The 14,335-nt window shown below is 36.9% G+C and overlaps 1 protein-coding gene across 1 annotated transcript; it reads right to left on the bottom strand.

Annotated features, from left to right (window-relative positions):
* Positions 1-926: 926 nt before the first annotated feature.
* On the bottom strand, positions 927-11,185 carry LOC149823083 (uncharacterized). Its single transcript, XM_089981405.1, has 4 exons — positions 9,642-11,185; positions 1,467-1,557; positions 1,317-1,395; positions 927-1,198 (listed from the first exon to the last, which is right to left on the bottom strand). Exons 1-4 carry the CDS (start codon positions 11,106-11,108, stop codon positions 1,108-1,110), a joined length of 1,728 nt encoding a protein of 575 aa, XP_089837531.1. The 5' UTR covers positions 11,109-11,185; the 3' UTR covers positions 927-1,107.
* Positions 11,186-14,335: the final 3,150 nt, after the last annotated feature.

Genomic DNA, 14,335 nt, shown 5'->3' with positions numbered 1-14,335 from the left:
CCCACGATTGTCGGATATCCGTAAAGCAACCGGTGGAGTTCCACCACCGCCAGTGACCCGACGATCACTTTCTTTCGACAGTGGGGGAAAACATAACCAGTGATGTCGGCGACTCGATAGTCACTGACAAAAGCGGAGTCGACTCTGCAACACCTAGATGGAGAAGAAGGAGACCACGGGCAGCCGGCGTACCCTGCCCGATTGAAAACCACCAAAATTTGAGGTAAGCCTCTCTTTTTTTTTGTCTGTCGCCCAACGGCGACCAGTTGCAGCATCGCCCCACGGCAACCTGCATTGCCAGACGACCAGAGCACACTCCGCACAATGAAAGCATGGTGGGCCCATAACCCAATGTTGGGTTCGTCCGGCGTTGCCCTCTCCCCTGATGCCGGTGGCCTGTGCTGAGACAAAGAAAACACAGAGCACACTGTGTTAAGCAAAACAAAATACAGGGGACGCTTTATACCTGATCCGGCCTTTGCCGGGTTGTGGTTACCAAAGATGGAGGTCGGCTGGAGCAGGGGAAGGTGATGGCAGTTGAGGACGAAAGGGAGTTCTTTGCTCAGCCAGGCTGCAGCCACCACAAGCGCATGCTTTCTTAGGCAGCCGATGAGTAGACTTATTCCCTGCTGGATGCGCATTCACTACACTTCTGTTTCACACATTATCACCTTATGAGGGTCGCTCATGATACCCTCTATTTATAGAGCATAGGGTGGGAACGATTTGCGTAACCGCTCCCCCTTATCCTATGCTGGTTTATCGGAATGGATCATCATCCCTAATGTGGGGATGTATCCACATTGTGAATAACCACCACGTAAATCGTGGTGGTTAATCCAACATGCACTAGTGCAAGTAGAACTTCCGAAAGAATCACGTGTAATATGTAACTCGTCCAGTTCCTCAAATATGGCTTGCAGAACTTTGTGAGAAAAATGGTTTGCTCCAATTACATGGATAATCACTATTAGTTACACAACATAAACAAGCGGATATGCATGATGCATGAACAACATACGCAATTTTCTTGCTCTGAAATTTTCTATATACATGCAAAAATCATATCAACAAACTGCACCTCAAAATTCCATTTCCAGTCATAGCTCAAATGTCCTTTATTATGTTTCTCGACCTCAGGAAAATCATCAACTGTTCACGATCAGTAACTTTCGCAATATCTCTCAACCACTTCTTCCTGAATTGTATAGAAGAAAGAATTTCAACATGAAAGATCCGCACAGAGATGCACGGAATATCAATAAACAGTAACTTACCATTACAGAAAAGAAAACTAACAGGAAGCACATACTCACCTATGTGAAGCCCATAGTAGATCATACGCAATGAAACTGGTGACAGCAACAAAACCTACCATTTCCAAACCTCCATGCCCTAAGCAAGACAAAATTATGTGAATCAATTATGATGATGAAGAAATTGTTACTGATAAGACAATGATATACCTCCAGTACTTAACATTCCCAAAGCGCCTGCTCCCATAGCAATTGCTGGCATAGCTCTATGCAGAGCAGCAGCCTCAGCAGATACTTCCTCCTGTTTCAACAGAGTAAAGACGGTAAAAAATTTAATTCAGGTAATCCTTTATGGTTCAGTGAAAAGATTCTAGAATGTTGTACTACATCATGAATTCAAACTTCAAACAATGTAGGTGAAGCCTAGAATCAGCTAGCAAGTCAGAATATAAAGCCTTATTTGATATGATTGCCAACAGTTCACCATAAAGACAGTCAGAATGCCACATTCAAATAACCAAGAAAGGTCATTTCATAATTCAGGAAAATGTGCATAGCAACTATGGATGACTGGACACCAGCTTGGGTATCGTGACATAGATCACCATTAAGAACGAGAAGATTAGAGTTGCTCCACCTGGGCATATCTCTCTCTCTCTCTCTCTCTCTCTCTCTCTCTCTGAAGCAATGGAGTCCTCCATTATCAAGATTGAAGAAGGAAGGCCTGCAGCAGACGACTTGCCATCCGTCGGCCCCGTCTACCGAAGCATCTACCCGAAAGACAGGATACTGGAGCCTCATGAAGAAATCAATTGCCCCTGGGATACTTCCCCCTTCCTCGTCATTCTTCCCCTTTCTTCTTCTTCTTCATTCTTCCCCCTTCTTCGTTCTCACCCCATCTTCTTCTTCTTCTTCGTTCTTCCCCCTGCCAAACAGTCTCTCTCTCTCTCTCTCCCTCTAGAATCATTTTGGATTCTCCATTTCTTAGTTTGGTAGATAGCAAATGTTAAAATATATGTAATCATCATACCCGATAAAGGGTATTTTTGTAATTCTGCCCATTATGGGCATTTTAGTCTTTTTATGGTATTTTATTTTTCATTTTCATTTTCTTTTTATTATTTATTTTTCTTTTTTTATTAAATATAAAATGCATTTAATGCATTGCATTGGGGGCCCAACCAAAGGAGTCGTTGGACCCCCAACGGTCACAAATGTGACCGTTGGGGGCCCAACGAGTTCCTTTTGAGCCTCCCAAGGTCCTCTCTCTCTCACTCCTTTGTGTATAAATAGAGGGGTTATCCCTCATGTATTTTATGACCTTTTAGGCCCTTATTCAATGAAGCATATGCAACTTATGTCTCTTCGTAGGCTTCTTGTGGTGTTCCTTAGTGGATCATTTTGTTATTCCCCATTGCGGGGCTGTGTTTGTCCAATGTTGGGCCTTATGAATGCATTATGCATTCTTGTAATTCATTTTCGCATACTTTCTAACATGGTATCAGAGCTCAATTGGGATCGAGTTGTTCTTTGGTGCATCGGTAAGCGTGTTATTCAAGAAATTTTTAATGGTGAAGTATTTATTTCTCTCTCTTTTCTTTCTTAAAGTTATTCGGTATCCATTCTATTTCTTTAAGTGTCGTATGGAGAATTTGATATGTTTTTCATGTGTTCTCTTTGTCATTATGTTTTTTTATAAGAATTTGAGTTACTTGATACTCCATTGAATCTTTTTCGTATACATACTTTTTCGTATGTTTTTCTTTGAAAATTTTAAATGATAATTTCTAAAAATCGGTGAACTTATTTTTCGAAAAATTAGATATATGATTGCTCCAAACTTTCTTTAATGGGTCGGTAAAAATTTATGACCATTGAAGCTTTGAATTTATATTTTATGACTAACTTTGTTTGTAAGAATACCTTTTACATGAATGGTAAGTCTTTAAAGAAAGGTATGTTAAGATTAAAATGTTTGTGAGATATGTAGTTTTTTGGAAAAACGCTTGACATATATGAAAAATTCCTTATTAAGTTTTGATTCACTTACCTAATGTGTCATTTTCATATGAGCAATATTTGATTAAGAAGGCTTTTTATAATACCGGTTGAATTAAGTTTTAAAATGGTCTTATGGAATATGGTGATTCTCTTTGCATCTTTATACTCTTAAAGATTTTTCAATTTGATTTAAAGAGTTTGTCTCATTGTAAAATTTATGGTCTTCATTAATGTTTGTTGCGTACTTATTGCATTAGAAGTTGGTAATAACCTATTAAGTCATATGTTTTTGATAAACTTATGAGTTTTGAATTTTTCCTCCTCAATAAATGTTTAATTTTATAGATTTATGCCATAGTACAATCTTATTTTGTCATAAGGTTTTTTAATAAATCTATTATTCTTCTTTGTTGAGATTTCTCCCACTTTAATGAAGTTTTCCCCCTCCTTTGGAAATTTTATGTGTTTTTGTGTTTGAGCTCTCTTTAAGGAGCCTTTCGGTCCTTATAATCTTCTTGTGAGTATATACTCTTTTGTGAAGATTTCATGGTTGTTGTGAGAAGATTGTTTGTGAGTATCTTTCTCTTGCATAATATCCTTCAAAGATTCATTAATACTTGTAAACCTTTGTGGATCTTTTGAGATTGGTTGTGAGCATCATTTTTAAGTTACAATTGTGGATTTCATAAGATTTTCAAACTTTATAATCTTACCATCTTTATGAATACCTATATTGGCCTAAATCTGTTATTTGCTCATTCAAGATTATTGTCATTTAACATCTTGTATTGCATAAAAGTGCATCTATTATCATTTGGTGTGCATATAATTGCACTTTATATCTATTATAGTTGAGGCTTGTTTTGACTCTTTGATTATTCCAAATCGGTTCTTACACATGATGTTGCTTAATATTTCATGTTGTGTTTGTTGCATGATAAGCCTTTTTGGTATAAATGACTTCTTTTGAAGAATTGATCATGATTAAGCATAATTCGTGTTTATGCAAAATTATTGTTATAAGGCATATTGTTGTGATTGATTATATTGGACCTTTGATTTGATTTTTTTCAAATCGGCCCTCTTTGTAAAATCACCTATTTGGAAAATGATTTCCTTATGTGTTCATTGCCTTTTTATGACATTTATATTTATCCATCACAAGTTGTTATATGATGCACCAATCCTTTTTGGCCTTATTATTGTTACATTAGAGATGTTTGTTGCCTCGTGTTATGTCATTTTAGGTTGTCAACTTGTAGTTTGACTCTAAAATGATTTGTTATGTGATCTCTAATTATGAGTGTGTCACTCATTTGTTTGTGGTCGTTTTTATGGATACTTTTAATTATGTATACTTATCATGGATGTCTATAGTTTGAAACCTTAGTGTTTTAAGGTATATTGAGAAATTGATGTTCTTTAATTGTATTTTCATTACAAGCTTTCTTGCCTCAAAAGTCTTCTCCTTTTATATCTCTTATCTAAGTGTCATCATATATAGACAAGATTTTTTATTACACCTTTGTGTGTTGGTAGCCCTTTGTTGGCTTTGTTCTCTTGGTCTAGTAGCTGAACACACTTGTCTTGAGTGTCATTATACGTAGACAAGGCACGTTGATTCACACCATTGTGTGTGATTTTAGTCCATGTTGGCATTTGTGTCCTTGTTCTAGTCGCTGAGATGTGTGCTCATGGTTGACTTCTTTCACTCATTTCAAGTGGCATTTTATGTAGACAAGAGATGTATTGTCACACATTCGTGTGTGTTTTAGCCCATGGTTGGCTTGGTACTCTTGTTCTAGTAGTTGAATATACTTGATTTTGAGTGTCTTTTTACGTAGACAAGAGATGTTTTTAGTCCATGTTGGCGTGTATTCTCTTGTTCTTGTCGTTGATACACTCATTTCAAGTATTATTACATGTAGACAAGAGGTATTTTTACACACCTTTGTGTGTGTGTCTTTAGCCTTTAATGACATTATATTTATGTTCTTGTTCTAGTAGCTTATACACTTGATTTATGGGTTTTGGAGCACTAATGAGGCGGTTGCTTGTAGTGGATGAACTATTGTTGAAATTTGCAAAATTTCATTCTTAATTTGTTTTTTATCTGAATATATCATATGGGATTTCCCTCTAAATGAGTTTTTCCTTAATCCTTATTACTTGCAAAGAAAAATATTTATCGATAAAAAGATCATATCATTGATATGCATATTCGAAAATCAACTTTACATTTTGGCATTTACCCTATAGGAAATTCAGGTACTTTGCATATTAAATATTTATGGTTTTCGGCCACCTAGTGAGCTTTTGTATTTGCAAATATTTGAGTGAGAAATTCCTCAATATGTAAGGTTCTCTATTCAAATAACATTTATTCTTGACTCTTGGGTGGATATTTTTAATGTAATCTTGTTCTTGCAAATTCTCACATGACAATTGTTTGGCATAGAATTTCTTCTCTCTAAAGATGTGAGAAGAATCATTAACTCATCTTTTATTGATAAAAAATCTCCTTAGTGTTGATTTATGTGCTTTTGTAAAGCTCCTCTTGGGATCTCATATATTGAAGTTCATATTTTTCATGCTTTTGTGCATGTGTATCCGTGCCTTTGTGCACTTGTGATTGTTCTCCTTTGTGCCTTTGTGCACTCTTTGTTTTTTTTGTATTGTGGTATTACACAAAATCTCTTTTTATAGAGATTTTCACATGTACTTTTGTGTACTTTTATTCAAGTATTCTTGATGTGTCTTTGTACACGTTTTCCTTTGGGTGTTGGAACTTGTAGGGCACATCTTTGAAGACATTTTCACATTTATTAGTGTTCTCTTCTTAGTGTAGCCCTTCTGTACATATCCTTCTTCATGAACATATTGTGTTTTATCAATAGAATATTTAAGTTTAAATCATTTTTGCATAATACTCAATTGAAATGCATGAAATATCTTATGAATTGTTGTTTTTGATGAAATTATATATCCTTCTTAATCAATGTTATGGTCTATTTTATTTGATATCTTTTATTTGATTAAGATACAAAGATACATTTTACTTGGAGTTCTTTTGGCTTGTTCTACAAGATCGCCAAGATGAGAGGAAAGGAGTATCTATGATGCATCATGGATGGAGTTTGGGGATGATCATTGAAGACAGTTAAAAGCTGAACTTTGCAAAGTTCTTTCATGCGTTATAAAGATGATGACTTCCATTGAAGATTTCGTTATCCCCACATAAAGTTTGAGGGGGGGTGTTAAAATATATGTAATCATCATACCCGATAAAGGTTATTTTTGTAATTCTGCCCATTAGGGGTATTTTAGTCTTTTTATAGTATTTTATTTTTTATTTTTATTTTCTTTTTATTATTCATTTTTCTTTTTTTATTAAATGTAAAATGCATTTAATGCATTGTATTGGGGGCCCAACCAAAGGAGTCGTTGGACCCCCAACGGTCACAAATGTGACCGTTGGGGGCCCAACGAGTTCCTTTTGGGCCTCCCAAGGTCCTCTCTCTCCCACTCCTTTGTGTATAAATAGAGGAGTTATCCCTCATGTATTTTATGGCCTTTTAGGCCCTCATTCAATGAAGCATATGCAACTTATGCCTCTTCGTAGGCTTCTTGTGGTGTCTCTTAGTATACCATTTTGTTATTCTCCATTGTGGGGTTGTGTTTGTCCAATGTTGGACCTTATGAATGCATTATGCATTCTTGTAATTCATTTTCGCATACTTTCTAACAACAAATATTCGAAGGGTACGATTTAGTGCTTCCTCTTTTATTATTTTGTGATTTTTTTCCGATTTATCCTATTATTTTCTTCCAATTTTTTGATGATTTTGTTATTTGGTTCTCTTCTGAAAATTGGGTTTTGTTTGTAGGAATTTTGTATGTTAGTTTCGATGACTTTTTGTGGTATATCTTGAAGGGCTGATGATAGAATTAGAGTTTGGCAATTTTTGTTCTTATCTTTATTGCATGACAGTTTTTGGTATTTCAATTTCTTTTCTGTTGAAATTTTTTAGTTTAATCAAGGTTTGTTTTACAATTTTGGTGGCTTGTTTTGTGGTGGTTGGATGTTTGGAATCTTCGTTCTTTAGAATGGCAACTCGACCTTGTTTTGATTTACTCTGATAGTGGTTTTCAGCTGGTTGATGTTTTCTTCATTTTCTGCAAATTCTTCATGTTAGGATGTTACTGCTCTAAAGGAGTATGAATGTTTGGTTTAATTTCAAGTGGAGAAGACGAGATTCACCTTTTGATTAAATCATTTATACATCAAACAAATATCAATTCTTATTTTTTTAGATCCAATCCAAGATTTTAGATTTTAAACATTTTTTTATGTTATGGTATTTAGATCCAATTCGAGATCCATATTTGGGGCAAAAATCTATGATTTTAGACATACGTTCGTAATTGGAACCATATCCGATACCAATTATAATGTTGTGATATCGAAAAAATTGTTGCTTATTTGTTTTACATATGTTTTTTTAAGTTATGGTATTTGGATCCAATTTGAGATCCATATTCAAGGCAAAAATCCATTATTTTAGACATACGTTCGTAATTGGATCCATATTCGAGGCAAAAATCCATTATAAACTTGTTAAAACATGTAAAATGATGGACGGATCGGGTCATACGATCCGAAACAAAGTAATCCGACCCATTATCCATGTCTGTCCAAGTTGTCCACACATCGTCACCAAACAATGAACATTTGGAACACAGGATCTGAGTATGGTCCAAACAAATGTTGGACTTGGTACAGTTGTTACAAAACGAACAGAACCAGTGTTCTGTCCGGGTTTTTTTGTTCATTTTGTCCAATCCTGGACAAGCCATCAAACAAGCCCCTAAGTATCTTCGAGTCCAGGTTTACACCATTAGGCTAGCACATCGAAAATTTGACAAAGTTCCCTAGCTTTTCAAGACCACTATGACCATTAGCATTCAACTGATGATCTTCTGAAGGGAAAATTGTCGTTTTTTGAAGTTTATCTTCCTCTTTCATTATATACATAATGGAAATTCACAAAAATTTCCATCTTCTCCATCTTATTGAGGATACCATCAATATCCAGACTACTGCAAGTTTCACCTTTAGAATGACTTGGCACAGTTTTATCAGGACCTTTTTCTTCCTTCTTTTCATGGTATTCCAGTTTAATTTTTTGGAACTTTTCTTCAACAAGAATAGTTTTACGTGACTTATAATATTCACAACTTATTGACATCTGATCAGTTTCTTTTGAGTGACAGATTTACTCGTGCATTCTCTACAATGTCTCACAAATTAGGTGTTAGTTATCCAAATCATTTCACTTATTCTTTTAATAACATGGGTTACATAATTGTGCGAGTATGCCTAATGTCAAATGTATGCATGAATTGCTATTTTGTTTAATGAATAAGTTATATAAACACAAAGCATGATTGACATTGCATGATATGTCAATTTGAAAGAAAATAGCAATAAGTAATGCTATTGCCCTGATTTGACAGCTAATCATAAAGTCTTCATGGTAACTGAAAATATTCGGATTTGCATTGTTATATATCTGCACCTATATGCAAATCACTGTAGTTAGCCATTGCTTGGTGATACTCAGATGGACACACAGGTTCTAGGTTCACTCTTAATTCTTTGGGTTGGCTTCATGTCCTTAGTGTTCCAGTGCTTCATTTTAGTCGGCTGATTTATAAGACCACCTAGTCAAGTTCACATCATAATTTGTCAGCAACTATGGTATGTGTCACACATTCAACAACATAGTAATATGATAGTCTCTTCTTGGATATGCATTATAGTTTACAGTCTGCATATTTCATATTGCATGATAATATCAACATGAAAGCCCACATAATAAATGTAGGCAAATCACAATAAAAGGCAGAGATCCTTTACAGGTAATTGAATTTACTTAGGCCTTAGATCATTATTTATCCCGCACCTGTACCTAACAGGCCTGGGTATAGTCACTTGGGGCCTGGCACCTTAACAACTTGATGCACTAACTCTAGGTTGACTCAAATCTACCCATCCAAGTGATTTGGGTATTCCTTAATCCTAGAATCCTCTTGTTCTTATTCTTGGTCAAATGAATACATTCAGTAAGGATTTTGGGGACTCCCTTGAGTCTTTTTCTTGCAACCCATATCATTGAGTCTACGCAAATCCATCATAGGCATCAAAAGCGTTGGATGAAGTTGCCTGACATCTAAAACTGCGTCTCACATCAAATGATTTTCTAACAGTTTAATGGTTAATCATCAAGGAGAGAAAGGCATCAATAAGAAATTCAGGATGCAGTTGACTTTCCGCTATGACGAAAGATAGAAAAAGGATAAAGAGTAAAAGTGAAAATCAACCTGTTCCTCAATCGTGGCATTCTCTAAGCCGAACTCCGAATGGATGGATGTCACTGGCACATAGTTCCTACTCGAATCATTCAGCATTGTCACTGGCTCACTCTCATCATCTTCTTCAGTGGGATAATCTGTTAATTTATAATTAGCTTCAATCACTTTGTCGCTCTGTTCGGTTTCCTCTTCCATCAACTGATGGTGGTTTTCTGTCACAATGGCATCCTTTCCCGTATCTCTAGAAGTTAATTCTGGCTCATCATAGAGAGAGTTTGTCAATTCGGGATAATTTCCAGTGAACTCTTTGTTTTCCTCTCTTTCATCATCCATCAATTGAAGATCAATTTCTTTCATGTTATCGTTTTCATGTACTTTAATGTTGCCAGAAACTGCTTCCCACCCTTCATAGGGAGAAGTGGGCAATCCCTCACTAACTTCGGTCACTTTGTTACTTTTTTCCCTTTCCTGGCCAACCAATTGATTGTGAATTTCATTCACATTGTCATCTGCATCCATCTTAGCATCACTAGAAATCTTTTGTGATTCTTCAAAGAAAGAATCATTTAATTCGTTGCTAATTTCTGTCACTTCTTGGCTTTCCTCCGTTTCTTCATTGTTCAATCCATGATGAATTTCTGCCACACTGTCGTTTCCGGTCATTTCTATATCACCAGAAGAAGTTTTTGATGCTCCATTCTGGAAATCTGCCAATTCTGAATCGATTTCAACCACACTCTTCCTCTCCTCGCTTACCTCATCAAACGATCGACGACGAACTCCCATCACAATGCCAATTCCATCCATTTCAGCACCCCCAGAAACAATTGTGGATCCATTCTCAACAATTTCGCCCTGCAATGCCTTCTGGACAGAAGAAGAATACTCGCATGAATCGCTAAACCCTAAACCCTGAAACTTCAAACCCTGGATGAAAGCATTCGATGGATCAATTAACGAAGAAACGACCGAATCAGCCCTGGAACTCCCAATTGCGTGAAGAACTCCGTTAATCTCTCCCTCATGCGTTCCCCCACTCGAAAACCTAACCCCAGCCCCAGAAACCCCAAGCAGATGCTCACCAGAAACCGCCGGATCGTCTGATCTCAATCGAACGCCTCCGTTGCCGTGGGAGACGATCTTCCTGTCAGAAATGCACTTCTTTCGCCCTAATTTCAAGATAAAAGCCAATGCGGCGAAGATCGACGATACGAAGAGGGCGACCGCCAAGGCATCACCGGAGAAACTCGGCGGGCGGTTGAAAATCCTGACGGGAAACGATACAGACGAGAAATTCTCCGGCCTGGAAATGGCGGAGGTCCGAGCAATCCTCTTCTTAGTCCTGCGATCGATCCGCAGAAGGGAACGTCGAGCGAGAGAAGGGTTCCACACCAGGATTTCTCCAGAATTAGGGATTGCAGAGAGGGAGAAGAAGAGAGGAGGAGAGTGAGGAGAGGCGACAACGAAGGGCGCCATCCGATATCCGGAAATTCGAAAATCGGGAAAAAAATTCTTCGTGATTTTGCTCGGCCGTTGCCAGCGGAGCTCCGATCTGCATAGTCCGAGCGCAAAGGAGATGACGGCGAGGTCAAAATTACGCAAATGCCCCTAATTCGCGGCAAAAGTGCTGTGGGGCGATTTGGGTCGACTCCCGTGGTCGGCGAGTCGCTGAAGATTTGGATATGGACTTAAAAAGTACCCGGATCCGTTTTATATGTAAGTAGAGAAGCCTAAATCAAATAAAATAAAATAAAAAACAATATGCTTTAAAAGGTAGACAACCACACTCATTTTGAAGCAACTCACAATTGGGTCTGTATCATTTTCCTTAATTTAAATTGGTTGGTGTCATAGTTTGCCTGATTGAGAAGATGATTTCTAGTAACTGGGTGCAGGTGCTCCCAACACAACAACAATTACGCCTTCATCCCAAAACAATTGGGGTCGGCCATATGAACTAAAAAAGAAAATCATTCTGGGTCTTCAACATGAATCCTTCTCTTCCAATCATTTTTATCCAATGTTATGTTCTCGGTGAGGTTCAAAGCATTCATATCCTTTCCTATCATCTCCATCCATGTTTTCCTAGGCCTATCCTGACCTCTTTTAACTAATATATTTATTTATTTATTTATCCTTTTAACTTAAGCATCATTAGGCTTTCGCCGAATATGTCCAAACCACCGTAAACGATTCTCTCTCATCTTATTTTTAATGGGTGCAACGCCTACCTTCTTATGTATCTTCTCGTTCCGAATCTTATTTTTTATTGTATTTTCACACATTCATCTAAGCATACGCATCTCAGCTACACTCATTTTTTGAATATGATGTATCTTGGCAGCCCAACATTCTGTACCATATAATAAAGCAGGCCTAATAGTTGTTCTATAAAACTTTTCCGTCAACTGTAATGGCATTCTACGATCGCACAACACTCAAGTTGCACTTTTTCATTTTATTCACCCAACCTTTATTTCCATCAATTTCTCCATACTTTTTAACGATAAATCCCAAATATTTGTAACCTCCACGAGCAACATTACTCTTTATAATTTCCTCTTTATTTAAAAGTTTTTTATATCATTCTTTATTTTCAGTAAAATTGAATAGCAACTTAGCAATCACACAAGCATGCATATAAGCAGAGATGATTCAGTATTTTATCCACTACTTTGGGGACCCTCTTGTCTTTCGTAGCTAATCACTTTTAAATTCCGAATATCTTGTCGTTAAAGAGGGCAAATTAAAGTCAAACAGTAACTGTACAAAAATTAATCGCCCACACCCTAAACCCTAAATCCTAATTCTTTAAATCTCATGACTCCTAAGGTTCAGCAATGTCTGCAGCTTAAGTGAGAAGAAGGGTAATCATAGTGAAATGGATATTTTTCATTTGGCTTTGGAAGCTTTGCTGCAGAAAATTTACACTTTGGGTATTGAACTCTTGACCTTCTTCAACTTGAAAGTCTTAGAGTAGACCCATTGCTTATCAGTGTATTCGTGCACAAGCACCTGACTATAGGGGTGTCAACGGGTCGGGTTTAATCCATACCCATCTTGTACCAAACCCTATAGGGTCAGGGTTTAAATAACAAGGTCCAATTAGAGTCGAACCCAAAGGGTCCAATTAATATATGGAGCTAGCTATGGTTTGTGAAATTTCATACCAGACCCCTGATCTAAGTTCAGACTAAGATACACAATTTTCAATGTAATATATATACATATATATTGCTAACATTTACGACGAGGAACCCTTGCTAAGAACCGGGCTACTTAATAGACAGTGAGGCAAACCCCTGGGGGCCACAACCACCCTGCCTTACATGGCCCACCTTCGAAACCTGGAATTGGTTCTACTTAGGGGTGTCAACTGGCCTGGTTTACCCAAACCGACCCGAACCAAACCCTATAGGGTTCGGGTATTGTGATAAATAAGAAGACCTAATTAAAACCTGGGTCCAGACCCAAAAGTCTTATTAATACATGGACCCCGTATAGTTTGTGAAATTTTATACCCGACCCGAGTTCTGATTAAGACTCGCAATTTTTCAATGTAAAAATGATAAAAAAAAATATGGTTTTACGAGGTATGGTTCTTGTAGTTTTTATCGGGTCTAGGTATGGTTTTTCTTATAGTGGATCTGATTAGACCTGATACCATACTCAAAAATCCGATCGGTTTCACCTAGATCTAATCTAAACCCAACCGTTGACACCCCTAGTTCTACTTGAAGATATATACCTAATAATTGGCTTGAGTTGTTGGCATCTAGGAGTCGTTTAAGTGGCATCGTGGCTTAACACATAATTTACTGGGTGTTTCCTGGGCAGCTATTCTTGTACTTCAGTCCGCATTAAAAATTGGGGATCATCATGCCGCCTTTTCTAGTATGTCTCGGTTATGACATTCCAAAAATCATATTTTTAGGTGTTTTATGCTTGATCTGATCCGTTAAATGTGTTTATTATTGGTTACTCAATAAAAAAACATGTATTTGATTAAGCATCTTTATGCTTTGTGTTTTAAAGAGGTAAAAAAAATCAACGGTTGATATTGTACTAAAATTTGATGATAAAATATTCATCAAATCAATTTGAAACAAAGGTTGTTTCTTAATAAATAAGCAATGATACACACTATCAAGCATAAAACTGTGATTTTGGAAGGTTTTAACAGTGGCCTAACGAAAAAGGGTTGTGATATATATATAAAAGAGAGAGAGAGACTCGAAGCAAATTTGCAGGAAAGCAAAGCCCACAAAGTGGCCTAAAAAAAGCAATATTGGAGTTGGTAAGCTAAAATTGATGTACAAATCCCCAACAGACAGGCATACCTCACCATTTGACGCTACTTTTTACTTATCATAAAAATTATGATTCATCATTTATCAAAAAAGATTCTCTGACCTGCTAATCGATGACCAAAGTTTTCAGTCCCACCTGTCATGAAACCACCAAAACTACGCGATGCCTGCTCTCTCTCACTTCGACATGACCTGTTTTAAATATTATAAAGAGGAAACTTTTAAGCAAATTGGATATTGAAACCACATGGGTTGCTTTCATGAATAGAAAAAAAAATCACTCCTTAATATGATTGAACATGTATAAATGGAGGGTGCCTGGAGCTGTCTACTCACACTTCAAAGCTCATTTGAATTGTAAAGAGTTTTGCTCAACTCTGGGGAGAAGAGAAT

This window comes from Nuphar pumila, chromosome 11 (genome assembly GCF_984573655.1).
Source record: "Nuphar pumila chromosome 11, dmNupPumi1.hap1.1, whole genome shotgun sequence".
NCBI lineage: Eukaryota > Viridiplantae > Streptophyta > Magnoliopsida > Nymphaeales > Nymphaeaceae > Nuphar > Nuphar pumila.
Note: the sequence above shows the minus strand (reverse complement) of the source record. Positions and strands in the feature narration are given on the sequence as shown.

Bases quoted from the DNA above. Each gene is read 5' to 3' on its own strand.
- LOC149823083 (XM_089981405.1), bottom strand. From the start codon at position 11,108: ATGGCGCCCTTCGTTGTCGCCTCTCCTCACTCTCCTCCTCTCTTCTTC. The intron at 1,558-9,641 runs GTTGATTTTCAC...CTGTTGAAACAG, and splicing joins ATGCCACGATTGAGGAACAG to GAGGAAGTATCTGCTGAGGC. The intron at 1,396-1,466 runs GTATATCATTGT...TGTCTTGCTTAG, and splicing joins GGGAATGTTAAGTACTGGAG to GGCATGGAGGTTTGGAAATG.